Here is a 27161-nt window from a genome sequence, read left to right on the forward strand (position 1 = left end):
AGGATGTTGGGGTCGACAATCAAGGCTCCACTCAACAGAATGAGAAAGAGGGGACTCCAGACACAGTACGGCTGGCTTAGTAACATTTTGAAGTATGTGAAGTAATATACATTACCATCTAAAGGGGGCCTGCGTAAGGGAATTAAGCCTAGAGTCTGAAATTTCCCAACTTGCACCACTGCCTGATGGCCTCATCCACGCTTTGAGGAGAATGTCTGCAATGGGGAAGCTGACTGAATACACATTGTCTCTCCTCGTGAACTCGAAACCGGTGTGATCAGTGGGTCTTGGAGCCAGCAGGAGTGACTCCACTGTGCCCTTTATGCGACTGTTAATTGTGTGAGGGGGAAGACTTCAAGGGGCCTTGTGTGTGTGAGAGTGCGAGTGAGCAAAAATCAATGCCAAACAACTGGACCAAGGGTGGGCAACTTATGTCCCTCCAGATCTTTTAGCCTACAACTCCCATCATCCCTCACCCCTGGCTATGCTGGCTAGGCCTGATGGGAGATGTGGGCCAAAGCATCTGGCGGGACACAAGTTGCCCATCATGGCGATCACTCGTGACCAAGTAAGCTTGTCTTCCAAAGATAGAGTCTATACAGATAACTCTTTAAAAGGATTAGACAGATTCATAGAAGATATGTCAATCAACACATTAATCTCTAGCAGTGGGTCTGCAGGTGGCTGTAAAGGCCGATTTTAGATCTACACAGCCTCCCACAGTGAGGACATAGGTTTCCAGGTGGAAGGCGGTCACGGTGAGGGTTTGCTTGACGTGCCTTCCGCTGAGCTCATTTCTCCCTTTCGCTCTGTACTCGTGCTTCTTCTAAGTCCATGGCACCTTTAATATAGGCTGACCTCCAGTTGGAACGCTCATGAGTTACAGCTTCCCAGTTCTCAATCCTTATGTTACTTTTTTTAGATTAGCTTTAAGAACATCTTTAAATCTCTTTTGCTGTCCACCAATATTCCATTTTCCATTCATAAGTTGGGGATAGAGTAACTGCTTTGGAAGACGATAATCAGGCATTCGAACAACATGGCTGATCCAGCTAAGTTGATGTTGGAGAATCATTGTTTCAACGCTGGTGGTCTTTGCTTCTTCCAGTACGCTCACATTAGTCCGTTTGTCTTCCCAAGTAATTTGCAGAATTTTTCGGAGGCAGCGTTGGTGGAATTTTTTGAGAATTCGGGAGTGGCGTTTATAGATGGTCCATGTTTCACAGGTGTACAGTAAGGTTGGTAGTACAATGGCTTTGTAAACAAGCATTTTGGTCTCCCTGCGAATGTCCTGATCCTCGAACACTCTATGCTTCATTCAGGAGAATGCTACAGTTGCAAAGCTCAGGCGATGCTGAATTTCAGTGTCGATGTCGGCTTGTGTGGAGAGATGGCTGCCAAGATAAGAAAAGTGATCGACATTTTCCAGCATCACACCGTTAAGCTGGATTGATGGTGCTACAGAGGGATTGGTTTGTGCTTGCTGGTAAAGCACTTTGGGTTTTTTTATGTTAAGCGAGAGGCCGAACTTTTCATATGCTTCTGTGAAGATGTTTAGGATAGTTTGGAGATTTTCCTCTGAACGTGCGCAGATTACGTTATCATCAGCATATTGAAGTTCTATGACAGAGGATGGAATTACCTTACTTTTTGCTTTCAGACTACTGAGATTAAAAAGTTTTCCATCTGTTCGATATATGATTTCTACACCAGTGGGAAGTTTCCCTTCAACAAGGTGTAGAATCGTAGCGATGAAGATAGCTAATAAGGTTGGAGCAGTGACACATCCCTGTTTAACGCCTGATCCCGCTTTGAATGGATCACTTTGAGAGCCATTGTTATCCAAGATCGTTGCCGTCATGTTGCCATGGAGGAGCTACAAGATGTTCACAAATTTATTAGGGCATCTGGTTTTCAGAAGGATGGTCCAGAGAGCAGTACGATTTACAGTGTCGAAGGCCTTAGTCAGACCAATAAATGCCATGTACAGGGGTTGGTTTTGCTCCCTGCATTTTTCTTGGAGTGGTGAAGATCATATCCACTGTCCCCCTGGAAGGGCGGAAGCCATTTTGGGATTCAAGGAGGATGTCTTCTGAGATAGGTAGAAGGCGGTTTGCGAGGATCCTTGCCAGGATTTTGCCTGCCATAGCTAGAAGGGAGATGCCTCAATAGTTTCCACAATCTGTTCTATCACCCTTTTTAAAGAGAGTGATAATTATGGCATCCCTGAAGTCTGCTGGGATCTCCTCTCTCATCCAGATTTTTTCAATGAGCTTGTGAAGCTGTTGTGCAGCTTCAGGCCCATCTTCTTTGAAGACTTCAAAAGGGATCCCCTCGGGTCCACTAGTTTTATTATTTTTCATTTGGTTAATGGCTTTACTGACTTCCTCCAAACTAGGGGATACTGCAAGCTCCTCTCTGGTTTGTTTTTGTGGGATTTGCGAGAAAACCATCAGCCACAATAGAGTTATGGTTAAGGAGGTTGTGGTAATGCTCTTTCCAACACAGTGCAATAGACTCTTTGTCCTTTAGAAGTTCCGCACCATCTATTGAGCGTAAGGGGCTTGTATCATGGTTTGTTGGTCTGTAAATGGCCTCTGTGGCATTAAAAAAGCCCCATGCGTCATGGGCATCTGCAAAATGCTGGATTTCTTGAGCTTTCTTTATCCACAAGGTGTTCTTTAGTTCTTCTTTGGACCTCAGCCTTTGCACTGGTGTAGGTTTTTTTCTTAGCAGCACAGTTGATGACTTTTTGCCATATTTGGAAAGCTTTCCTTTTCTTATCAATAATATGTTCAATCTCCCTATCATTCTCATCAAACCAGTCCTGATGTTTCTTAGTTTGGTATCCGATAGTTTGTTCACAGGCTGCAATAATGGAAGTCTTCAGTTTATTCCAGTGTTCCTCGACATTTTCAGGGGTTTCCATAGGTAGATGTTCCTTGAGGGTTGTTTGAAAGCAGGCTCGCTTAATAGGGTCTTGAAGGGCTTGGGTGTTCATTTTACGCCTTGGTTTTCTTCCTTGGAGCCTACGTTGAGGGACAATCTTAATGGCCATCGTGGAACGAATTAATCGGTGGTCTGTCCAGCAGTCGTCAGCACTCGTCATGGCTCTAGTGAGGAGTACATCGCAGCAATCTCTGGCATGGACAATTACATAATCTAGAAGATGCCAGTGCTTCGACCGGGAATGCTTCCATGATGTTTTAAATTTATTTTTCTGACGAAAAGGTGTGTTGGTAATGACAAGATTATGCTCTGCACATTTAGTCAGAAGTAAAATTCCATTCTGGTTGCTATTGCTGACTCCTTCTTTCCCAGTGGTCCCTGGCCACAAATCAAAATCACAGCCAACTCTTGCATTAAAATCACCCAGGAGGATGATTTTATCCTCCTTAGGTATCTCTGAAACATGCATAGGATTGCGCCCTTCTTCTGCTATACAGTGCTGAACCTCTGCTTTTAACTTAAATGATTGTTTATAGTATGTTATTACTGGACTTGCGTATTTTAGGATTGATTTTGTATGCCACTTGAATGCAACTGCAAAAGAGCAGGATATGTTTACAATTATTTAATCATATATTAATAAAATAAAATATAATTGTGCTTTTTTAATTAAAGAAAAATGAGGGCCTAGCGCTTGTCAGTTATCCCAGTACCACTGTACTAACTGGAAGAATGCTGCAAGGTGGGAGCAGTGGTTCTTCTCGCTGATTGATTGGGCAGAATATGGCCCACACACCCTTTTCTTTATATTTCTGCAAAAACACTCACTTTTTTATTTCTATTGCTAGCTGTAAATATGAAGAGGCCTGGACTATTGCGAAGGGGCCAGGCCACCACAACCCACCCATTGTAGCTACACAGCCCTGGGGTTCTTACGTATACAATTTGAGAATTTAATTCTAACAAATTTGAAATACAAATTCAGAAGTGTTGACACTCAGAATAATATAAGGAACCTTCCATCCTCAAAATAATATAAAGGTAAAGGTGAAGGTGTCCCCAACCAGTCGTGTCCGACTCTAGGGTGTGGTGCTCATCTCCATTTCTAACCCGAAGAGCCAGCGCTGTCCGAAGACGCTTCCGTGGTCATGTGGCCAGCATGACTGAACACCAAGGTGCACGGAACGCTGTTACCTTTCCCACCGAAGCGGTACCTATTTATCTACTTGCAATTTCTTGCTTTCGAACTGCTAGGTTGGCAGGAGCTGGGACTGAAGATGGGAGCTCACTCCGTCACGCGGCACTCAGGTCTTGAACTGCTGTCCTAAATCTTCTCAGATTATTTTTTTTAGAAATGTGTAAATACAAAGAAGAATCTTTTACTCCTGCCCAGTTGAAGAATGCTTCACCTCCTTACTTCAAAAATTACATTGAAACTCTTGTCTGCCTTCTCTCCACAGGAAGGTTATACTGCATATGAAATTGGCCTTTGCAATGTTTGCAGTACATCTACATGTCCTTGATTGTCTTTGGTTGTTTAAAATTTGGTTATCGATATATGTTGTTTGCGCGTGCTGTTTATATGTTTCTTATGTAAATGGTGTTGCACTTTGTATAATGTATGTTAAATGTGTGTTTTTTCATTTTGTGAAGCGCCAGAGAGCTTTGGCTATGGGATGGTATAGAAATATAATACATTAATGAAATTAAAGTATTCTTCAAAGTACAACTATCAGAAAAGTTAAGCTGCACTGCCATCTAGGTAAAAAGAAGGGGAATGGCAAATCACAACATGATACTTTACTTCCCCGTTAAAGGCTGCCTTCATAGGGTCTCAGGCTGCAGTCCCATGCACATATTTCCCTGGGAGTAAGCTGCGTCGAACATAGGATTGTGCTGTCTGTTTTGTTTGGAAGAGAGCACACTGGAGAAATATTTAACAATGTGCTCACTTACAGATATACCAAAGGGATAGCAGCTGGAAGCACAAACTCCAAAATGGTTCCCAAAACAGACCTCATGCAGGCCTCAGAGTAAAAGGTCCCAAAGGCAGTTAGTTGGCTGTTTCTGGCAGCTTTTCTCCTTCATAGGGTCTCAGGCTGCAGTCCCATGCACACACTTAACTGGGAGTAAGCTGCACTGAACACAGGATTGTGCTGTCTGTTTTGTCTGGACGCGAATCTGACTTGGCTTCCTGCATTGAGCAGGGGGTTGGACTTGATGGTCTTGTAGGCCCCTTCCAACCCTACTGTTCTATGATTCTATGAGAGCACACTGGAGAATTATATAGCAATGTGCTCACTTACAGATATACCAAAGGGATAGCAGCCGGAAGCACAAACCCCCAAATGGTTCCCAAAACAGACCTCATGCAGGCCTCGGAGTAAAAGGTCCCAAAGGCAGTTAGTTGGCTGTTTCTGGCAGCTTCTCTCCTTAGTAACTATTCCATACATGTACCTCAGGGGTTTGGAACCTCTTTCTGCCCAAGCGCAAAATTCAGTTTTGGAGAGGTTTCTGGAGGCCACATTCCAGTGGTGGGCAGGGCTGAAGGCAAAGTGGGTGTGGCCTAAAATACCAGCATATTTTAGCTTAAAGCTTTTGCTGCCAGTAACTAAGCTTTAGGCGGGGTATTTCAACTTTTTGGAAAGGGGGAAAGACTGCACAAAAGCCAGGAAATCACCAAACGATCAGTGGGTGGGGTCAGCTGGAGAACTCTGGAGTGCCAGACCTGGTCCCTGGTGCTGACATTCTCCACAGCTAGTGTACCTAGTTGCTGCTGGGTGGATTGGAGGATCATATGGGGGGAAAATTGTGTTGTTCAGTCATTAAGTCGTGTCCGACTCTTCGTGACCCCATGGATCATAGCACGCCAGGCCTTCCTGTCCTGCGCTCTCTCCCAGAGTGTGCTCAAGTTCATATTCATTGCAGCGGTGATGCTATCTAGCCATCTCATCCTCTGCCATCCCCTTCTCCTTTTGCCTTCAATCTTTCTCAGCATCAGGGTCTTTTCCAGAGAGTTTTCTCTTCGCATTAGGTGGCCAAAATGAGCTTCAGCTTCAGTATCTGTCCTTCCAATGAGCAGTCAGCATTGATTTCCTTTAGGATTGACTGATGTGACCTCCTTGCAGTCCAGGGAACTCGTAAGAGTCTTCTCCAGCACCACAGTTTGAAAGCATCAATTCTTCAGTGCTCAGCCTTCCTTATAGTCCAGCTCTCACAGCCATATGTTACTACTGGGAAAACCATAGCTTTGATTATACGAACCTTTGTTGGCAAGGTGATGTCTCTGCTTCTTACTATGCTGTCTAGGTTTGCCATAGCTTTCCTCCCAAGGAGCAAGCGTCTTTTAATTTCATGGCTACAGTCACAATTTGCGGTGATCTTGGAGCCCAAGAAAATAAAATCTGTCACCGCTTCCATTTCTTCCCCTTCTATATGCCAGGAAGTGATGGGGCCAGATGCCATGATCTTCGTTTTTGTAATGTTGAGTTTCAAACCAGCTTTTGCACTCTCCACTTTCACCCTCAACAAGAGGCTCTTGAGATCCTCTTCGCTTTCTGCCATTAGGGTGGTATCGTCTGCATATCTGAGGTTGTTGATAATTCTCCCGACAATCTTAATTCCGACCTGTGATTCATCCAACCCGGCGTTTCTCATGATGTACTCTGCGTATAAGTTAAATAAGCAGGGCGACAATATACAGCCTTGTCATACTCCTTTCCCAATTTTGAACCAATCGGTTGTTCCATGTCTGGTTCTTACTGTTGCTTCTTGACCATCGTACAGGTTTCTCAGGAGACAGGTAAGGTGGTCTGGTACTCCCATCTCTTTAAGAATTTGTCACAGTTTGTTGTGATCCACACAATCAAAGGCTTTAGCATAGTCAATGAAGCAGAAATAGACATTTTTCTGGAATTCTCTTGCTTTCTCCATGATCCATTGAATGTTGGTGATTTGATCTCTAGTTCCTCTGCCTCTTCGAAATCCAGCTTGTACTTCTGGTAGTTCTCGGTTCGCATACTGCTGAAGCCTAGCTTGTAGGATTTTGAGCATAACCTTGCTGGCATGTGAAATGAGCGCAATTGTATGGTAGTTTGAACACTCTTTGGCACTGCCCTTCTTTGGGACTGGAATGTAAACTGACCTTTTCCAGTCTTGTGGCCACTGTTGGGTGTTCCAAATTTGTTGGCATATTGAGTGCAGCACTTTAACAGCATCATATTTTAGGATTTTAAATAGCTCAGCTGGAATACTGTCATCTCCGCTAGCTTTGTTGTTAGTAATGCTTCCTAAGGCCCACTAAATCTTATCTGCACAGTGACAACACTCAATATAATGAAGACTTCTATCCTTGCTCCCTCTCCTTGAAATGCTTATTTTCTACATGCAAGGATTTCTTTGTAGGAACATTCCATCATGGCAGCCGCCAGCTGCAGCTCAAGAGTTACAGCCCAGACATAAGTTTAACACCACCACGAGAAATAGATCTAGAACGGTGTAAATGCATAAAGTGTATTTTAAAAACTACTAGAGGCAGTAGCAAAACATGTCTGAAGTATGTGGTGGGCAATATTTTGGCATGTACGCCACAAACCGAGTCTTCGTGTGTGTGCTTTGATGTGGTTTTTTGCTGTGGTCTACCAAGCAAGCGTGTGTATTCATTTTGTAGCAAATCAAAATACTGAACTGAATGGGCCCCATTCAGTAAAATTCTTATTCATTACAGAACAAGTAATGGATACCAGTAGCGTTAGTTTCTGTTATCCTATTTGTCACTCATTTGGAGGTAGGGAAGTCCGGCAGCAGCTTTTTTCAGCAATTGTTCTGAGGCGTTCTGGGGAAATAAATGGCAGCCAACTTTTTTGTGGTAGCTTCCATCTTCCCACCAGAACGGCCTGGAACAATGCAATGTTGAAGGCATTCTATGGGAGGTGGGGGGAGTCCTAGAAGCCTCGGACATTGTACTGTTCTGGGGCATCCCAGGGAGAAAAGTGCTGCCACTCCTTCAACCCCTGAATGACCTGAAACAATGCAACATCCGGAGCATTCTGGAGCAAAAAATGAAATCGATTCTATTGCCACCACTGCCAGAGGCAAGAGCAAAAACATATTTAAACAAAGAAAACGGAAACAAATGTGATTTTAAACAATAAATAACGAAACCTGTGAGGTCCTTAATAATGAAAACAAATGGAATTACAATCCTTTTCCCCCCCTTGCATACTCCTACTAGTGAGCTTTGATGCAGGCAGCAGAATGGAATACAGATTGTGTGCCATAGGTCGTGTGTCTTCTGCGCATGCTGCTGCCCATATCGCTTGCGGCTTTTGCGCCCCAGACATGACCAGCCATGCGTTACATTATCCGGAAAAATGTCTACTGCTGGTGTTTTCATTTGAAAGATGGGAAGCAGGTAAGCCAATGTATTTCACTAAACCAGCTTTTGCAGCAAAATGATATGCAAGCTTTAGTGCAGTATTGCATCGCAAGTACACTTCGGGGGGGGGGGCATGACTTCACACAAGTGCACGTGCATCCAAAAGCAGCCCTGGCATCTCCAGTTTGTTCATTTAATTTATATCCCACCTTTCCACCAAAAGCGTGGTGCTCAAGGCAGCTAAAATCCAGATTAAAAACAAAAGTTTAATTAAAAACGGAACATAAACAAAAGAAGGAATTGAACAGCACCAAAACAATTTAAAAAACCCTTCGGCAACAAAGCAGCTCACATGTCAAAGGCCTGCCTAAATAAAAACGTCTTCACCTTCTGATGGAAGGACAACCGAGAAGGGCCCAACCTAGCTTCCCTTGGCAGGGAGTTCCAGAGCCTAGGAGCAGCCACCAAGAATGTGCTCTTTTGTGTCCCCACCAAACATGCCCCTGATGGCAGCAGGACTGAGAAAAGATCCTCCCACTGTAGATCTTATGGGAGAAAGCAGCCTTTCAGATAGCCTGGTCTCAAGTGGGATAGGGCTCTATAGGCCATAACCAGCACCTTGAATTGCGCCCGGAAACAGCCAGGTAGCCAGTGAAGCTGTTACAACAACAGAGTCACGTGGTCCCTGTAACCAGCCTTGGCCAATAGTCTGGTTGCAGCATTCTGGATCAGCTGAAGTTTCTGAGCACTTTTCAAAGGCAGCCCCATGTAGAGCACATTCTAGTTGGGCTAGAAAAGATTTCTCCATCATATCTTGGAGAGCCGCTGCCTGTTCAGAATAGACATTACTGGGCTAGATGGACCCATGGTCTGAGTTGGATAAGGCAGCTTCTTATATTTGTCTGCTTTATAGAGGGGGGCGATATGTCAGCGGAGTCCTCAGCCCATGCTTTGCATAAGGTCCCAGATTCTGTCCTCAGCATTTCCAGTTAAGTATCTCATTTATCTGGAAAAAAAGCTCAGGCTGAACTGTTGTGAGTCAGGGTGGAGAATTCTAGGTTAGATGGAGCAACGGATTGACTTGGTCTATATGCTCATAAGCAATATGCATCAAATTGTCTTTTTGAGAGAGTGTCTTCCCTCTTACCAGCGTGCCCAGTCACTGAAGTCATCAGAGGCGGCACTCCTGGTGGTTCTGCATTTGGAGTTCGTTTGGAGTCCATTTGGGGCAGAGCCTTTACTGTACTGGCTCCCTTTCTATGGAACTCCCTGCCTGTTGATGTCAGGCAGGCACCAACATTATTTCGTTTTTGGCACCTGCTGATGACATTTTTATTTTATATTTATAACAAGCCTTCCCTGACTAACCAGTCATGGTTTTATTGGCACATCTGATTTTAATGGTTTCAGTAATTATGATGATTTATTTCTCCCCGTTTTATTGTTCACCGCTCAAATATTTTATTGGTACATAAATCTTGTAACTAATTATCTAACTAGTTTCAGTTTAAACAGGACTCCATTTACACAAATGAACATTAGATACAAGAGTCATCTCAAAAAAAGTTTTATTAGCATGATTAAAAACATGTGCTGAAGACCAACAGATAAAATAACTTCATAAACAGGGAAGAAACCCCATCCCAACATTTGATCAACCCAGTTTTATACTGAATGGACAGTTTTATTGCCAGTATTCCCTCCTGATGTCCTTGAGAAAAACCAGCTGTACTGGATCATTTTGCGTAGCTCCTGGCTATTGCTGGATCATGAGCCCTACCATGGTTAGGTATAAAAAATATCTTCAGTTTATTGTTGGACTGCAGGTGCATCATGGGAATTAAGAAATCATCAACAGAAGAGCTCTGTCTCTTTAAAAAAGATGTCCTTTTTTAAAACATACTACAAAGAAATTAGTATTTTGACCCTTAGACTTCATACATGACGTCGATTTAGAATGGACAACCACTTTTTTTCCTCCCTTCCTGTAATTAATAATAATAAAAAACACAACCCCCCCCCCAAAAAACCCAAATCAAAATGCTTCATTCACAGGCTGCTTCTTGGGTTTGACTCAGAAGACATGTTTACACTGGCTTGAGGACGAAGACAGCATCGTCTAAGACATAGTAGTCATTATACATATCACCTTCACATAAGTACGGCAGTCTAGTGAATGCCTCTATGGCAAAGCCAGCTTTCCTGAAAACCTCTGGCAAGCTGTTCACCTGTTCCTCCCATGTCTGTCCTTTGATTTCCAAAACTTCAGAAGGTTTATCCCACTTGCCACCTACTGAGAAAACACATGGATTTTGTTAGTTTTTTTTAAAAATTATGATTAAAATAGCTTTCTACCCTGCCTTTTGGTTTAATCCTGGGGGTCTCCAACATGATGCCTATAGGCATCGATGTGCCTGCAGATACCTCTCTTAGCTGCCCACCAAGCTCCCAGCCCCGCTCAACTGTAATTTTATTTCTTACGATGTTAATTTTTTTAAATACTTTGCATGCTGCAAAGCAGAGTGCTGCCCTCCAGTGCCATCTTTCTCTGGGTTCAGAAGTGTAGTTTTGTGTTTTGGAGCTCAGTCACCAGCTCTGCCTTGTACTTAGGTTCTTGGGAAAGTTACTTTTCTTTTACTCTTACTAGTGTTTTGTGTCTGGCCATGCTACTCCACCCCCATGGCAGCCATTTTATGAGAGCTCCCGCAACACACTCTCAACATTCCAAATGTGCCCACTGACCCAAAGAGGTTGGGGACCCCTGGCTTAATGGGTGTGCAAGGCAGATTGCAAATCTATTTAAAAATAACAAAAATTAAAACAAATCAAGTACAATGTGGACAAAGCAAATGAGCAGCAAACAACCACAAAGACCAGAGCAAGCTTCTTTTTCCTAAAAAAGCAGAGAGCCTCAAAGGCTGAAAGAGAATCTCAGTTCTGGGCACCACACTTTTAAGAAGGATGCAGACAAACTGCATTGAGGGTTCAGAGGAGGGCAACGAGGATGGTCAGGGGACTGGAAACAAAGCCCTATTAGAAGAGACTGAAAGAACTGGGCATGTTTAGCCTTGACAAGAGAAGACCGAGGGGAGATAGGATAGCACTGTTCAAGTACTTGAAAGGTTGTCAGAGGGAGGAAGGCCAGGATCTCTTCTTGATCATCCCAGAGTGCAGGACACGGAATCATGGGCTCAAGTTACAGGACGCCAGATTCCAGCTGAACATCAGGAAAAATTCCTGACTGTTAGAGCAATACGACAATGGAACCAATTACCTAGGGAAGTGGTGGGCTCTCCCACACTGGAGGCATTCAAGACAAGGCTGGACAGCCATCTGTCAGGGATGCTCTGGCTTGGATTCCTGCACTGAGTAGGGGGTTGGACTCGATGGTCTTAGAGGTCCCTTCCAACCCTACTGCTCTATGATTCTAACCAACCACCTCAGCAAATCTTCTAAAAATGGGCAGCAATGAGGCATAACACACCTCCCTTCTCTATTTGGTAGAGCAGGAATGGGCAGAAAGTAGATCTGCTAGTAGGTCTTTGTGTGATTTGCAGCACATCATCAAGGGTTGCGTTTGAAAAAAATAGGGCAAAAAGAGCATTTGCACACGCCAGGGGAAATGATGCCTCTTTTAAACCACTTTCAGTGCTCTTATAAAACCACTGCCTGTTTCTAGTCTAAGCTGTTCTGATTCCACGAATGTTCAAACTGCTCTTTCAGCGTGGCTTCTGCAAAGGATGCGACTGAGCAGTTTAGGCGTCTCCCCACCAACCCCCAAGAAATGGGAATTTCTGTGCACCATATAGGCTGGCAGGTACACTTAAGGAGAGGAAGGGCTAACCCCTTTCCCGTGACTGTCGATCGTTTCATGATTTCCTGGCTTGTGCATGGTGTTTTCCCCATTTAAAAAGGTTGCAGTGCCTCTCCTAAGGCTTAGTTACTGGCAGGAAAAGCATTAAGCTAAAATATACTGGTGTTTGGGGGTATTTTGTCCCCACCTGCCTGGCCTTTGCCCCCAAACTGTTTTGCCACAGGAATGCAGCCCCCCACAGCGTCTCTGAAATGGAATCCAGTCTCTCAACTCCAATGGGCTTGCTTTCCTTAATACAGAAAGACTTGCATGGTAGCAGTTGCATGAAAGCTGTTAACTGGAGGTCAAATCTAGCCGGTTTTTCATCCCAACAATGATTAAGCTTAGATTTGCCCAAAGCTAAAGAAATGCTGGAACAGTGTCTATGGGGCACTGAACGACAAAATAGTTTATCCCTAATGAGGAAATTGAGCCCTTTATCCCTAATGAGGAAATTGAGCCTTTACCTTAGACAGCCCTCACTTAGTCCCTTTGATAAATCACTGCTATATTTACAGCAGCTTTCATACCCTAAACACAGAATGGCCTTTTTAAGCGCATGTTTTAACGTGCTTCCCTCTGCAGTACTTGAAGGACGCTACAGGAGAATCCCATTTCCAAATTGGGTATGTGTTTGTAGAGATGGAAATTCCAAAACCATAGCCCATGTGCTGTTGTGTTGCTCTTTGTATAGAAATGCCCGTGAAGAGTTAATCACTCCTTTATTATTGCCCTATCCAGGAGGCCCAGCTGGTTATTATGTGAACTTTCTTCTTGAGGACTGTGATAGGTTGGTTACAGCAAAAGCGGCAATTTTTTTTTTTTAGCAAATTGCTATCAAAGTGAGGGCAACAAAGGCATCCTGAGTTTTAAAGTGCATAATGCTACTTTTAATTGTATTTAATGTTTTTATCTGTTTGGTAAATCTTTGGTGGATTTTTATGGACACCGGGCAGTATTACTGTTTGTTTTATGTATGAATATTGTTACAAATTGCAATGGCCATTGGCTTGGTGCAAATAAAATTTGATTTGATTTCATGGAATCCAGTCCTCAAGCTGAAATGGGTTTGACACCCTTGGGCTATGTACTGCTGGTAAGAAGTGGATAAAGAAGGGAGCTTTGGAAACTGGCCAGCTGTGGGCAAAAATTGAAGGGGATAGCAAAGTGAAAGATACAGTGTGGGCATCTGAAAATTCACTTATTGATTTTAACCAGCTAGAGGAATCTTTGATTTCTGGTTTCTGTTAGGTTTTCAGCCTGCCCAATACAAGAAGGAATGTACATCAAATCAAGTAGCAACAACAGCAAAAAGCTACCAAGCGAGATCCCCTCCCCGTCCCCACATACAAAGCTTAACTCAAGTCATGAAAAAAGATTTCAAAGTTCACTAATACTCCCAGAAACATGCTGGGGCTTCAGTAGAGCTTTAGGGGAAAAGATGTTTCCCAATAGTAGGGCAGTCACTGAGAACATCTCTTTGTGTGTGTGTGTTTTTGAGATTCTAAGACAGCACACAGATGGAGATATTAAGATGACACTACTGGCTGATCCAAGAGGTTATGGTACACGAAGGGGCCACAATTAGCTGGACCCAAACCATGAAGGACTCTCTGGCTCAGAACCAGCCCTAGCACATCTCGGTAGGGAGGAATTCTCCTCCATGTCAGACTATCTGAGTCAGCGTGGAATAGCGGTTCGCACATTGGACTAGGACTAGGGAGACGTGGATTAAAATCTCCACTCAGCCAATAATTTCATTTGAGCCTTATTCCTTTGCCTAACCTGTTTCACAAGGATTTTTAGGAGGATTAAAGCGGCAGGATGAGGAATTGTCTACATCACACTGAACTTGGAGGAAAAGTGGGATTTAAAAAAAGGAATCATTACCTCATGACCCTAGCAAATTTTCAATTTTTCTATATGCCTGAACCAGCTGGGAGTATTTTATTCACACATCCCCTGGTTAACAGAAGAATCTGCTGTTTTCAGGACAGCATATTTAGTTAATCTTAATGTGGTTAACAGCTTTCACCAAATAGAAATGCATGCTGTGCTATACTTACACTCTTTTTTCAGGAAGTTCCTCTGTTGGGTAATTGAAGAACGGTTAAGAGACAAAGGTTCCATTTCCACTACTTTGGTTCTACTTCAGGCTTAGTTCCACTTTCTCGAGCCAAAGCCCTTTCAGAGGAAACCCACAGGCAAAATGGCAACATTCAAACAACAGGTTCTGGTTCTGGTGCTGGAATTTATACGGATATCGTATTGTGCTGGTAAGGGACTCTTATTTCTTAATCCTTCTAGTTGTCATTAGTTTTAAATACAATGGTCAACGTACAGTTGTTATAGAGAATGATCGGGAACTGGCTGATTTATATAAACTTGGATGGGGTGGGGTGAGGCAAATGGAAGAGAAAAACTAATCCTCCTCTATTTTGAAGCGATTTCCTAACAAAATGTTTACTTCTGAAAGAAATAAGCGAAACCTGGAAGGATAGATCATATCTTGCATCATGCTACCTTCTATAGATTAGTTAACAGAAACACAGCACAACCCTACACATTTACTTGGAAACAAATTACAGTGGGTTCAATGGGATTTACTCCCCAGCAAAACATAGAATCATAGAATTGGAAGGGGCCTGCAAGACCATCGAGTCCAACCCCTCCTCAATGCAGGAAGCCTGATTCCCAGGCAGTCTCTCATCCAAGTACTAACCAGGGCTGACCCTGTTTAGCTTCTGAGATTAGACGAGATCAGGCATGTTTGAGATTGCAGCTACACTGAATCACCAAGAGTCCTAGTTTGTTGAGATGGCACCAGGAAGAATTAGAGCTGATTCAAAACATATAGGTGTGCACGTGGTACAGCCCCCTCTCAAGGCTGCCAAAATTTTCCACCATGTGAAATGCTAACATCAGAGCAACCTTTTGGGGCTCATGGCACATTTGGCAATTTGAGAAACTGTCCCAGGCATCAACACAAAATGGCTTCCATAGGAAGCGCAGCTTACCAGACAGAAGTGACAGGAGTCCCCTTTTCTCTCCTCCCTTCTTTTTCTTGATGGCTGAAAAGGAAAGTATTGGCCTGCAGCTGCCCATCACGTTTAACAATGTCTCTGAGCTCCATATGTGGCCCAGAGGCATTCATGGGAAATGAGGATGGCACTGGCTGGAGGCCAGTCACTTTGCTTTGAAGCGATTCCAGCTGTCAGTAAGGACATTTGTTGTTGTTTCTTTAAGTGGGAGGGGTAGGACACCTTGGGGGACAACAAGAAAGGTGTCCGAGGACATACTTTTGCTCACAGGCACCATAGTCATAGAACCATGGAGCTGAAAGGACTCCAAGATTATCTGCTGCTCCAGACACATCCAGCCTCTGTTTAGAAACTTTTAACAAAGAAGAGTCCCCCATCTACCTAGGCAAACTGTTCCACTGATGAACAGCTTGAATTATCAGGAAGTTCTTCTTAGATTAAACCTTTTTTCTTGTAATGCTGGAGGCCTACATTGGTTTGGGTCCTACCCTCTGGAGCAAGAGAAAATAAATTTGTTCCATCTTCTACTTAGGTGACAGCCCTTCATAAAGACGCCTACAAAGAGCAGGGTGTGACTTTGGCATACATGTGATTCCTCACATGTATTCTGGGAGGAGGGGGGAAAGGAAAGAATTGCATGAAAGGACCGCTTCATGCCCGTTCCTGCCCCTCTGCATCGGCCCTTAAAATAAGCATTGTCAGGACGGGACTTTGTTGAGTAGCTGCCGTTGTGAACAGAATGATGCTGGAACCTTGAACAAACTGACCAGACTCTTCAGAGCCACTGAGTTGCTGTCTTCCCCAAAGCAGAAATACAGCTGCTTTGGGCTACTCTGACTCAAAATATATAACTTGTGCTCTATGGATGGGGTCATTTTGTAGTCCATTTATACAGCAATCTAGATGCTTGGTTTTCATCACCTCAGCATCCTTGAAAAGCAAAGGACCGGTTTTCTTAAAGGCTTGCTTGGCTCAAAAAGCACCTTCACAGAATTGGCATCAGCCAGACTAAGAGGTTCTATAAACCGTCCAGACAGCTTTGGCTATGGAGCGGCATAGAAATGTAATAAATAATAATAATAGCTCAGTGAACTTGAGCACACTCCGGGAGAGAGCGGAGGACAGGAAGGCCTGGCGTGCTATGGTCCGTGGGGTCACGAAGAGTCAGACACGACTTAACGACCGAACAACAACAAGATCACTTGCTCTGCATGCAGAAGGTCCCAGGTATGATCCCCGGCATCTCCAGGTAGGGCTAGGAAAGAATCCTGCCTGAAACCCTGGAGAGCCGCTGCTGCCAGTCAGTGTTGACAATACTGGGCTAGATGGACCCAGGGTCTGACTCGGTATAAGGCAGCTTCCTATGTAGGACATTGTCAGGCAGCGGGCAAGTTGTCTGCGTTCAAGTTTTCACATCTTCAGAACGGTCTGCAGGATCTGTGCCATTACAAAGTTACAGCACGCTCCTGCATTCCAATACACCAACACAAACCATCAAACTTCACCCGCTTCCGGTTTTTCATTTACTTTCTTTCTCATCCAGATTTGTTTATTCCTTCTCAATAGATGACAACTGCAGTGTGACAGTAACTCAGCCTCAGTTCATGGAAGCTTATACTGCATCAAGCAATGTTACTATACCATGCAGTTTTTCTGCTGAGAGGTGTTCCAACCTCAATTCTAACATTCTATGGTGGCGGTATCTTGCACATACCCATGAAGATCTGTGCACTCCTACCTGCACAAACAGAACTAAGTTTGAAGTGCTTCAGGGAACATCTACATATCAGACTTCGCTTCAGATCAACCAACTCAGCATGGAAGACAGTGCAATTTATTTTTGTGGGGTAGCATTTCTGTATTCAAACCCCCCCACCTCCAAGCGAACCGGGAACGGAACTATATTAGTGATAAGAGGTTGGTTGCTATTTTATTTTGAAAAAAATGTTTATTTTATTTTATTAAAGAGATTTAGATCTTATCTTCCAATCAAATATGACTCTCTAAGGTGGCTTATAATTCTATTTTAGAATCAATCATAATCACCATGAAGGGAGGTGCTATGCCTCAATGGAAAGTTGTGAATATTATATTCAAATACTACAAATGCTTTGCATGCAGAATGTCCCAGGTTCAAGCCCTAGTATTTCCAGTGAAAAGGATCAGGTAACAGGAAATATTCTGGCCTGAGACCCTGAAGAACTGCTGTCAGTTAGAATAGACAATACTGGGTTGGCTGGACGAATGGTCTGACTCCATATAAGGGAGCTTCATATGTTCAAATCAACCAGAACCTCACAGAAACAAGCATCCTAGCATTCTTAAATTCAGTGGCCAGCAATAATAAACAAATTCAGTAACAATCACAGCTTCGTATGCCACACACACAGACGCCTGGGAGTTAAGTCCCATTGAAACCAATGGGGCTGACCTCTGAATAGCCGTGCATAGGACTGTACTGTTTGTTGATTACGAGTTTGTGTGAAGAAAGTAAGAGCCCTGCCAGGTCAGCCCAACGTTTTATTTATTTGTTACACTTATATTCCACCTTTCCTCCAAGGAGGCATACATGATCCTCCTCCTCTCCATTTTATCCTCACAATACCCCTGTGAGGTAGGTTAGACTGAGAGTCAGAGACTGGCCCAAAGTCACCCACTGAGCTCCGTGGCTGAGTGGGGACTAGAACCTGGGTCTCCCGAGTCTCCTGGGTCTTGAACCACTACACCACAATGCCTTTCAAGTCCATCTAGTTCAGCATCCTGCTTCCCGTCAGTGATTAGTAGGATGCTTCTAAGAAGCCCACACAGAGGGCATGAACATAACAGTTTTCCCTCATTCTTTGTCCCACAACCATTGGCATTCCAAAGAAATACTGCCTCTAGGAACAGAGGTTCCATTTCATTATCACGGTAAATAACTGCTCACATCTCCATGCTCTGCACATCTCTCTACTGCCCTATGAAGCCCATTAAATTTGGCAGTCATTGCCTAATCAGCAAGTTCCATGAATTAAATAATGTGTTGCATGACCAAAAATGCTTTTGTCAGGCAGTACTCCAAAACCAAAGCATTTGAGGCTTTGCAGGCCTGAAATGAAGTACGGGGATGTAAAGCCCATAGCTCAGTGGTAGACTACATGCTTTGTTCGCAGAAGGTCCTGGGTCAATCACTGACATCTCCATAAGATAACAGAGAATGGGAAAACGCTCTACCTGTAACCCTGGAGAGCCACTACCAAGGCAGAATGGGCAATACTGAGCTAAGATGGAAAAATAGTTTGACCCGGTATAAAGGCAGCTTCCTATTACGGATGCTGGAGAAATATGAGACGGGCTAAAATGAGCTCGGATTTCCAAGAATCCGACCTGCGGAATCCGCTGCGGAGTGACCCCCTCAGGCCGTGCGGAGTCGGTGGACTTTCGGATGATTTTTTTACTTTCCCAAAATTCACGCATATAAATCTGTAGAGAAATACGTAAGTTTCTGCTGAGGAAACACTGAATGGAATGGGGTACAATACACTAAATGTTACTTATTAAAGTAAATTATGTAAACACTTAAGTAAATACTTATGTAATTATTTGCGAATTTTCCTGCACGACGAAAAAAAAGATTGCATCCGTCTGTGGGCGGACAACAGAACAAAAGGCACCTGACAATCCACGAATCACAGACAGAGCGGATTTTACACAGTCCATCCCTACTTTCTATACTAAACAAATATAAGAACAAAGCTCAGAATCCTCAAGTTGGAACAGGGACAACAAAATCATCAAACTATAACTATGATATATATATAGGAAAATAACTGTATTATTTTTGTTTGTTTGTTATTATAAAGATAGTAAGAAATATAGCCAAGGAGTTCATATCATGGCGGCCATCATATCACTGCTGCTCTTATACCTCATTGCCATTTTGACAATTTTGAAGTTCTTCTCCAAGGTACGTTCATAAACACTCTCTCCATTTCTGTTTCTGCACAAGTTCCCAACAGCTTTGAAATGCTTTTATGGAGGGAAATCCAAGATCAGTTTTGAGTTGAAACCTGTTTGCGCATTGTGCGATATATCTGTACATACAAAGGGCATACGATGATCTCATCTTCTACATTTCTGCAAATTCTGGCCCGAACTAGAAATGATGACAGCAAGCCTGTTTTTTAAATCTGGGAAGGCACATATGAACATCAGCAGCTGCCTTATACCAAGTCTAACCATTAGTCCATCCATCTTCTCATTTGGACTACTGCAATCTGCTCTATGTGGGGCTGCTGTTTGAAAAGCATTTGCACACTGCCGCTGGTCCAAAAGGCTGTGATCAGGCTTCTGGCTTGAGCAGGTTATTGGGAGCGCCTGATGCTCCTGTTTCAACAATTGTGTTAGCTTCCAGTCTCTTTTTGAGCCCAATTCAAAGTGCTGGTTTTGACCTTTAAAGCCCCCAAATGGCTTAAAACCAGGGTACCTGAAGGAGCACTTGCTCTAATATGAGTCTGCCTGGGCATTAAGATCTGCAATGAGGCTCTAATCTGTAGTTCTGCTGATATCAGAGGTGCATTTGGTGGAGACATGAGAAAGGGCCTTTTTAGTGGCTGCACCCAAACTTTGGAACTTCCTCCCTTGAGAGGTTTGTTTTGCCCCCTCTTGGATGATAACCCAGTGGGGCAGGGGGCAAAACCTCTCTTTTTCAAATGGCTTTGACCTATCAGTTGGCTCATTTCAATTGGCTGTTTGCTATTGCTGTTTATTTCTTTGGTGCATTTTCCTCTGTCCTACAATCCTTGCCCCAGCAACCATGGATGTTTTGGCTTCCCCCCTCATCAGCAGCTGTGCTGTTAAATGGGTATCAGGAGAACACACACACACACACACACACACACACACACACACACACGATAACACTTTATGTATCAGATGAAGTGGACTTTAGTCCATGAGAGCTTATGCCATAATTAATGTTCGTCTTTAAGGTGCCATATGGTGCATTTTAAATATGTTTTAATTTGGATTTTGATTAGTTTTCTTGCTGTGGTTAGGTGCCACAAGCAACATTCTGTTGAAAAGCCTGTTGGAAATATTCTTGATAAATAAATAATTTAGCTCAGTATTGGCTACAGCAAGGATGAGCAGAAGGTAGATTGTTGTGGGCTGGCTTGCTCAAACACGCTTCCTCCCTTCACAAGCGTAAATTCTCTCTGCCATTTCTGGATTGCCACTAACTAGAGTTTGCTACATCCAAACTGAAGTGTGTTTGCAAACCATGGTTTGGAGATGAATGTCCACTTTGGATGTCATGGCAACTAGGGTTAGAGGAGAAAATTTCTGCTTGGAAGCAGAAGAGGCGGGGGATGCTCAATCTCAGCCTTCCTCAACCTGGTGCTCTCCAGATGTTTTGAACCACAACTCCCAGCATTCCCGACCATTAGCCATGCTGGCAAGGGCTGATAGGAGTTGAAGTCCAAAACATCTGGAGGGCATCAGGTTGGGGAAGGCTGCTAAAGTCCATAGCACAGGGGTGGGAAATGTGTGGCCCTCCAGATGTTTTAGCCCACAATTCCCATGATCCCTTACCATTGGCTATGCTGGCTAGGGCTGATTGGAGTTTTAGGCCAAAACATCTGGGAGGCCAAAAGTTCCCCACCCCTGCCACAGTACTTCAATCCATCTGACCTGAGCCCTTGTCTCTGAACTATCACAGCAATTAAATAGATAAAATCAAGGGATCCATCCAAAATCATGTTAATACATTTTTATCTTGATCAAGGGTGCCATACATAGGTCCTTCTCCACCCCGCCCCAGCCCATTTTATTTTCACAACCAGCTTGAGAGATGAGCCAAATGGAGGGAGTGCATGACTGGCCCAGGATCACCCAGAGAACTTGATGGCCGAGCTGGGATTTGAACCTGAGTCTCCCCAGCTTAAATCCAACCAGCTAATCCTTACGCAGGACTTCCAACATCTCTGTTGTCGCCCCACTGGACCTGCCTACAAGTTTTAGTAAATTTGACCTCTGCATTCTTTAACATCTTGCCACTGTTACCTGCAACTGACAGCAATAGATCGGAGATGTTATCACATCCCCAGCCTTTGTGCAATCAGCATCTTTGCTAAAATTCATAATCAGACCATCCATCACATTTGTTTTTACAGCCAAAATTCAAGAAAACAGAGGGACGAGATCTGAACAAAAGTCACAACATTGGTGTAAGTATTTGCCATCCTAGATATTAATAGCAAACTCATTATTTGGGTGTGGATCCTCATGTGGCCAAAATGGCAGCACACACACAAGGAAATATCAGCAGGCTTGGAGAAACCCCAAAGTCTGAAGAAGTACAGAAGAGCTTAAGAAGGGGGAAACTTCCAAAACAGCCCAATGAGGAATAAATATGCTCAGTGGCCACAGAATATGGTCTGTAGAGAGAGGGGAAATGAGAGGGGCGGGGAAGGGGGAATGGAATGGAATGGAACATCCTGAAAGAGGTCATGTCTGGCTGGCTGGCTAAAGCCTGGCAAGAGCACTCCACATTGCAAAATTTTGTTGCAGGTCCCACTTATGGCATTTCTGTTCTGCAATGGGCCAGTTACTGCATGCTATTTAAAAACCAGACCTCTTTGGACCAATGTGGAAGGCCACAACATTTCTAGGCATCAAGGCAGCCTTGTACATCAGGCACCCATCTGGTTATCTATGGTGAATTCTTAAAAGCCTATAGGGAACCACTGCTGCTGTGCATTTATTTAGTTATCATTACATTTATAACCTGCCTTTTTTCCTCTTGCAAGGCACCAAAGGCAACTTATGTGGTTCTCCTCCTCTCCATTTTATCCTCACAATAACCCTGTGAGGTAGGTTAGGCTGAGAGTCAGTGGCTGGCCTAAAGTCACCCAGTGAGCTTCATGGTCAAGTGGAGACTAGAACCTGGATCTCCTGAGTCCTAGGCCAACACTCTAACCATTGCACCACACGGGCATATGTGGTCTGACTGCAGACATGCAGCAGCTGCATCTTTCTACCCAGTTTCTCCAGCTGGGGAAGTGGAGCAACACACTATGGCTGCTATCTGTATAGAAAGACAGATGTCAGAAATAGGACAGACATGATGCACCATTCTGCGTACTTCCCCACCACCACCACCTCACAGGATCGTGCTGTGGTTGCTGACTGAGTACTCTCTCTTCCTCTCTGTGTTCTGGGGTTACGGTCAGGAGAAAGGGAACACCGGCACAGCTGGTCCATTGGCTGTTGAGGGGGCCAGCTTGTTCCTCCAGTGGCATGAGCGCATAAACTTGCTCCATCATTGTGTTTCATCCTTTCATTAATTACATTTCTGTACTGCCCAACAGCCAAAGCTCTCTGGGCAGGTCACAGCTTAATCAAACATAATATAAAACCTTTCCCATTCAAAAATTTAAAACAGTTTAAAAACAAGTTAAAAACTGATGATGAAACTACAAGGACCTGATCAAAATTAAAATGTTCCATCATATGCTGTCAAAAGCCTGGGAGTAGAGGGAAGTCTTAACCTGGTGCCAAAAAGACAACAAGGTTGGTGCCAGACAGACCTCACTGGGGAGAGCATTCCCCAATTGGGGGGGGGGGGGCTACCACCGAGAAGCCCCTTTTCCCTTGTTGCCAACCTCTGAACCTCCCTCAGAGGAGGCACTCCAAAGAGTGTCTCTGATGATGATTGTAGGTTCATACCGAGAGAAGCACTCCATCAGGTATTGCGGTCCCAAGGTTCGGGACCACAATAGGTATTTGTCCCTGCAGCAGCCTGGTGATGGGCAAATGGCATTCTTGCCACTCTTCCTGACACTCAGGTTGCCCTTAGGAGAAGTGTGTGTCAGGATTGGGCCCAAGCTCTCTGGTTTGGTTTTGGACTCTGATTCAGATTCGGAGGCAGAGCTAGAAGAAGCCCAGCCAAGACAGGGAGCGGGGGAGGAAATTCCCCAAGACCACCCAGGTGTCAGGAATGAATCTTCCCAGGGGCTTATCAGACAGGAGGCCCAGGTTCAGATACCCTCATCCCCTGCTCCCCATGGGAACTCACCCTTTGTCAGAGCGGGAGGGAGCACCAGCATTGACAGGCACCAGAGTTTGGCGCAGAGTTAAGCAGGCGGAGTTGAGAGGTGGTCCGCCAGATTGGCTGCCCACCAGAAGGTGGGTCAGGAGGGCCCTCCCTGAAGAGAAGCCTGGTAAAAGCCTGGGCATGGCGGGGAAACCGTCCATTTGAGTTGACGGGCAACTGCCTTGCCTTGTTTAACTAATTAGGCGTAATGCTACAGGTCTGAACACCTCGTTATTAACTAAATAAAGGTTTTGTGGATTGCAGAGCCAGTCTCTGTTGCCTCACTACTTGGCAGAAGGACTTAGCAATCCCTGATAGTGTGGCTAGTTGGACCAACTCGAAATGGAAGGACCAGAAGCCAGGGAGGTTACACAAGAAAGAAGCAGTCTGGGCTCCAGCTTAGCTCAACTCTAAGCTAAAGCTGCCATCCCTTCCCTTCCCTTGGCATCTTGGTGCTGTTGCCAGGGCGCACTGTAGAACTTTCCCTCCCCACTTCATTATAAGAGGGAAAGGAAAGAAGTCAGGCAGGCAGGGAAGCTGGGGTGGGGGATCATCCCATAAAAACGTATTTGTAATGCCGCAGGAAAAAAAAAAGATCTGAAGCTGATGGGCTTCAATTACCAAGCTCTAGAAGATTAATTACTTGCTGAAATCAACATTTGTGGCACATATAGTTTTGATATAATTAGGTTGGAATAGTTTGGGCAGGGAGCGGGAGCAGCGCCAGGAGAGAGAGAAAAACAGAGGACGACACAAGGATTGCTTCCAAAGGTGCAGCCTCATGATACTTCTCAAAAGCAATGAATGCACAGTGGCAGCACATTCAGGCCATGTAGCAATAGGGGCGGGGAGCAGGGGGGAAAAGAGAGCTGCCTGAGTGCTAGTTGGAGACAATTCTGCATGGAAAACCCCTCTCCCAAAAGTGACAGGGCCGTAGCTCAGCAACAGCGCACATACTTTGCATGCAAAAGGACCCAGGGTTAATCCCTGGCATTTCCAGGTAGGGCCACAAAAGACTCCTGTCTGAAGTTGCTGGAGAGCTGCTGCCAGTCACTGTAGGCCAGGGATGGGGAACACGCGGCCCTCCAGATGATGTTGGATCGCCAATCCCTGAGATGCACTTGTTCCTCGTCACTTGCCTGCCGCTCCCATCGTCCCTCACCATTGGCTGTGCTGGCTAGGGCTGCTGGGAATTGCAGTCCAACAACATCTGGAGGGCCACACTTTCCCCGCCACTGGTGTAAACAATGTGAGTTAGATGGACAATGATATAAGGTATAAGGCAGTTTCCTAGGCCCACACTAAACCCCCAAATGGCCAGGAGAAGCCACATTACGTTTCCATTCAGAAGTACTGGAAATGAAAGTTTTTGCAGTTTCAGTTTACACATCTGCAACATCCACGTGCTATAAGTAGCTAAGTGGGACAAGGTCAAATGTGCAAAGCCTCTTTTAAATTTCCAGGATAAAGAAAATAGGGAAGCAGTTTGCCGAGCAATTGCAAAGGAGTTCTACAAAAAGAAGAAGAGAAAGCGATGGCCTGTAAGTAGCCTGCAATATCAAACTGGGTGGAATTGGGTTTACGTGGGCAATCTTAGCATATAAGCAACCGGGGGTGGGAAGTGGGGGAAGAATGAACAAAGCCGCAGCAGTGAAACTGTTAGCTGTGCTGCTATTTCAATATTATCCCAGTATTCTAAGCTTAACAATGCACGTGAATGAAATGGTTTTGCGGCGACTTGGTTGCTGTTCTCCCTAACCAACGTCCACTGTAGAGAAGGTGGTGTTGCAGTTCTGCAAATGGTGCAATTCTTCTTTCACCCTGCAACCCAGAAATATATTTTGTATAAATAGAGAATGCAGAGCAAGCTGCAGTGTGTAGAGGTTAAGACGAATGCCAGTCCAGTATACAAATATTCCAGAAAATGAGAATATTTCATAGAAAGCTCATCTATGACCTTGCCAACGGATGCTAGTGTGGGGGAAAGATGACTTCATTGAGTGGATACTGGAAAATTTGCGAAGGTTTAGGAAGCCTGAGATGCACTACCTTCCTTCCATCAGTATGTTGATGGTGCTGTATATAGTATTTCTAAAATAACAAGCAAGATAGAGAAATGTGCTGCACTGCTGCAGCTAATGTGGACCATCCTGCTACTTGGTAGCCCCCCAGCCCGCCCCCGCCGGCCATACTAACCAATTACTGACTGTGCTACTTTCTTTTCTTACAGGGGGATTTGGATAAAAGGCACAAAACAAATGAACCATCATAGTCAATGCACTTTATTTCAGGGATTTAGCAGCATTGAGAATGTGGCTCAGATGTTGACTATTTGGAAGAAAATCAGCTGTATTAAAAAAGACTGTACAGAACTCTATTAAAAAAGCAAAACGTTTTGTGAAGAGATTGCATCCCACCCAGATTAAACAATATAGCATTTACATGATGTTCAGGAGTTGCCTTGAACCAAGAGCCCTCGGCTCTGTGGATGGCTGCCTGCCGTGGTGAGCGATACAGGAGAGAAGATGAATTATCTCTCTAGATCAGCCTTTCCCAGCCTGATGCCTTCCAGAGGCAACCTCCACCAGCCCAAGCCAGTACGGCCCATGCTGGCCAGGGATGGTGGGAGTTGTAGTCCAACAGATCAGGAGAACAACCAACTGGGGAAGAATGACATAGAGACATAAACCAGAAAGCAATCCTTCATTAAGAAACTGCATATCTAGAAATCCCTAGGACAGAATATATGAAAGCAATACGTCTTTGAAGAGGAGGGTGAGGTGCTAGTATAGGATTTTACATTCATATGTGTGTAAAGCAGAATAATAAACTTCTATGTGAGCACCATGTGCATGAAATGCTAATTAGTACATAGAGAGTAACTAGGCAGTAATACTGAGGTCCTCCTCACACTTTACATTTTTTAGTTGTATGCCTAAAAAAACCACAATGTCTTTTGTCACATTCACACGTGCATCATACGGGTAAGCTCAGCGGAAAACCCAGGACTGGCTGCAGCTCCCTGTTTGATGTACCCTTGGGGGTGAGCTTATCACCATTCCCTTTATTTCATGTTCATCAGCAGGCTTGTAGAAACCCCAAAGTTTGCAGAAATTAAACCATGGGTGATACTTGGCTCAACAATACTACAAGTGAGAAGGATCTTGGAATTGTTGTAGATCACAAGCTGAGTATGAGCCAACAATGTGCTGTGGCTGCAAAAAAGGCAAATGCTATTTTGGGCTGCATTAACAGAAGTATAGCTTCCAAATCACATGAAGTACTAGTTCCCCTCCACTCAGCACTGGTTAGTACTCATCTGGAATACTGTGTCCAGTTCTGAGCACCACACTTTAAGAAGAATGCAGACAAACTGCATTCAGTGTTCAGAGGAGGGCAACGAAGATGATCAGGGGACTGGAAAAAAAGCCCTATGAGGACAGACTGAAAGAACTGGGCATGTTTAGCCTTGAGAAGACTGAGGGGAGATATGATAGCGCTCTTCAAGTACTTGAAAGGTTGTCACAGAGAGGAAGGCCAGGATCTCTTCTCGATCATCTCAGAATGCAGGACACAGAATAACGGGCTCAAGTTACGGGAAGCCAGATTCCGGCTGAACATCAGGAAAAACTTCCTGACTGTTAGAGCAATACGACAATGGAACCCATTACCTAGGGAGGTGGTGGGCTCTCCCACACCGGAGGCCTTCAAGACGAGGCTGGACAGCCATCGGTCAGGGATGCTCTGACTTGGATTCCTGCATTGAGCGGGGGGTTGGACTTGGTGGTCTTATAGCCCCCTTCCAACCCTACTAGTCTATGATTCTAAATACATATTTAGAAAAAAAAAACTAAAGGTGGGGGGGAA

The 27161-nt window shown here is 44.4% G+C and overlaps 2 protein-coding genes across 4 annotated transcripts in view; one reads left to right on the plus strand and one right to left on the minus strand.

Annotated features, from left to right (window-relative positions):
- IGSF6 (immunoglobulin superfamily member 6) lies at positions 1 to 27134 on the plus strand. 2 transcript variants are annotated; one of them, XM_084818472.1, is made up of 7 exons: positions 1 to 65; positions 14335 to 14455; positions 16787 to 17137; positions 19063 to 19166; positions 21373 to 21426; positions 24758 to 24835; positions 25525 to 27134. In XM_084818472.1, the coding sequence occupies exons 2-7, from the start codon at positions 14389 to 14391 to the stop codon at positions 25564 to 25566; spliced, it is 696 nt and encodes a 231-aa protein (XP_084674598.1). In that variant the 5' UTR covers positions 1 to 65; positions 14335 to 14388; the 3' UTR covers positions 25567 to 27134. The 2 variants fall into 2 exon arrangements, with proteins under 2 accessions (XP_084674598.1, XP_084674597.1); XM_084818471.1 differs by lacking the exon at positions 1 to 65 and having other exon boundaries at positions 14244 to 14455.
- The window catches only part of METTL9 (methyltransferase 9, His-X-His N1(pi)-histidine), a 43562-nt gene continuing 26173 nt past the window's right edge, over positions 9773 to 27161 (minus strand). The window contains exon 5 of one of the 2 annotated variants that reach the window (XM_084818468.1): positions 9773 to 10619. In XM_084818468.1, coding sequence (XP_084674594.1) covers positions 10414 to 10619 — 206 coding nt within the window. In that variant the 3' untranslated portion in view covers positions 9773 to 10413. The remainder of the gene's footprint in view (positions 10620 to 27161) is intronic. The other variant, XM_084818469.1, reaches the window with a different exon arrangement.

This window comes from Heloderma suspectum, chromosome 12 (assembly GCF_057233095.1).
Source record: "Heloderma suspectum isolate Gila_16-S chromosome 12, 16-S_ref, whole genome shotgun sequence".
NCBI lineage: Eukaryota > Metazoa > Chordata > Lepidosauria > Squamata > Helodermatidae > Heloderma > Heloderma suspectum.

Coding starts and splice junctions, on each gene's coding strand:
- IGSF6 (XM_084818472.1), top strand. CDS start 14,389: ATGGCAACATTCAAACAACAGGTTCTGGTTCTGGTGCTGGAATTTATA. Junction 14,456..16,786: donor ACGGATATCGTATTGTGCTG/GTAAGGGACTCT, acceptor CCTTCTCAATAG/ATGACAACTGCAGTGTGACA. Junction 24,836..25,524: donor AGAAGAGAAAGCGATGGCCT/GTAAGTAGCCTG, acceptor CTTTTCTTACAG/GGGGATTTGGATAAAAGGCA.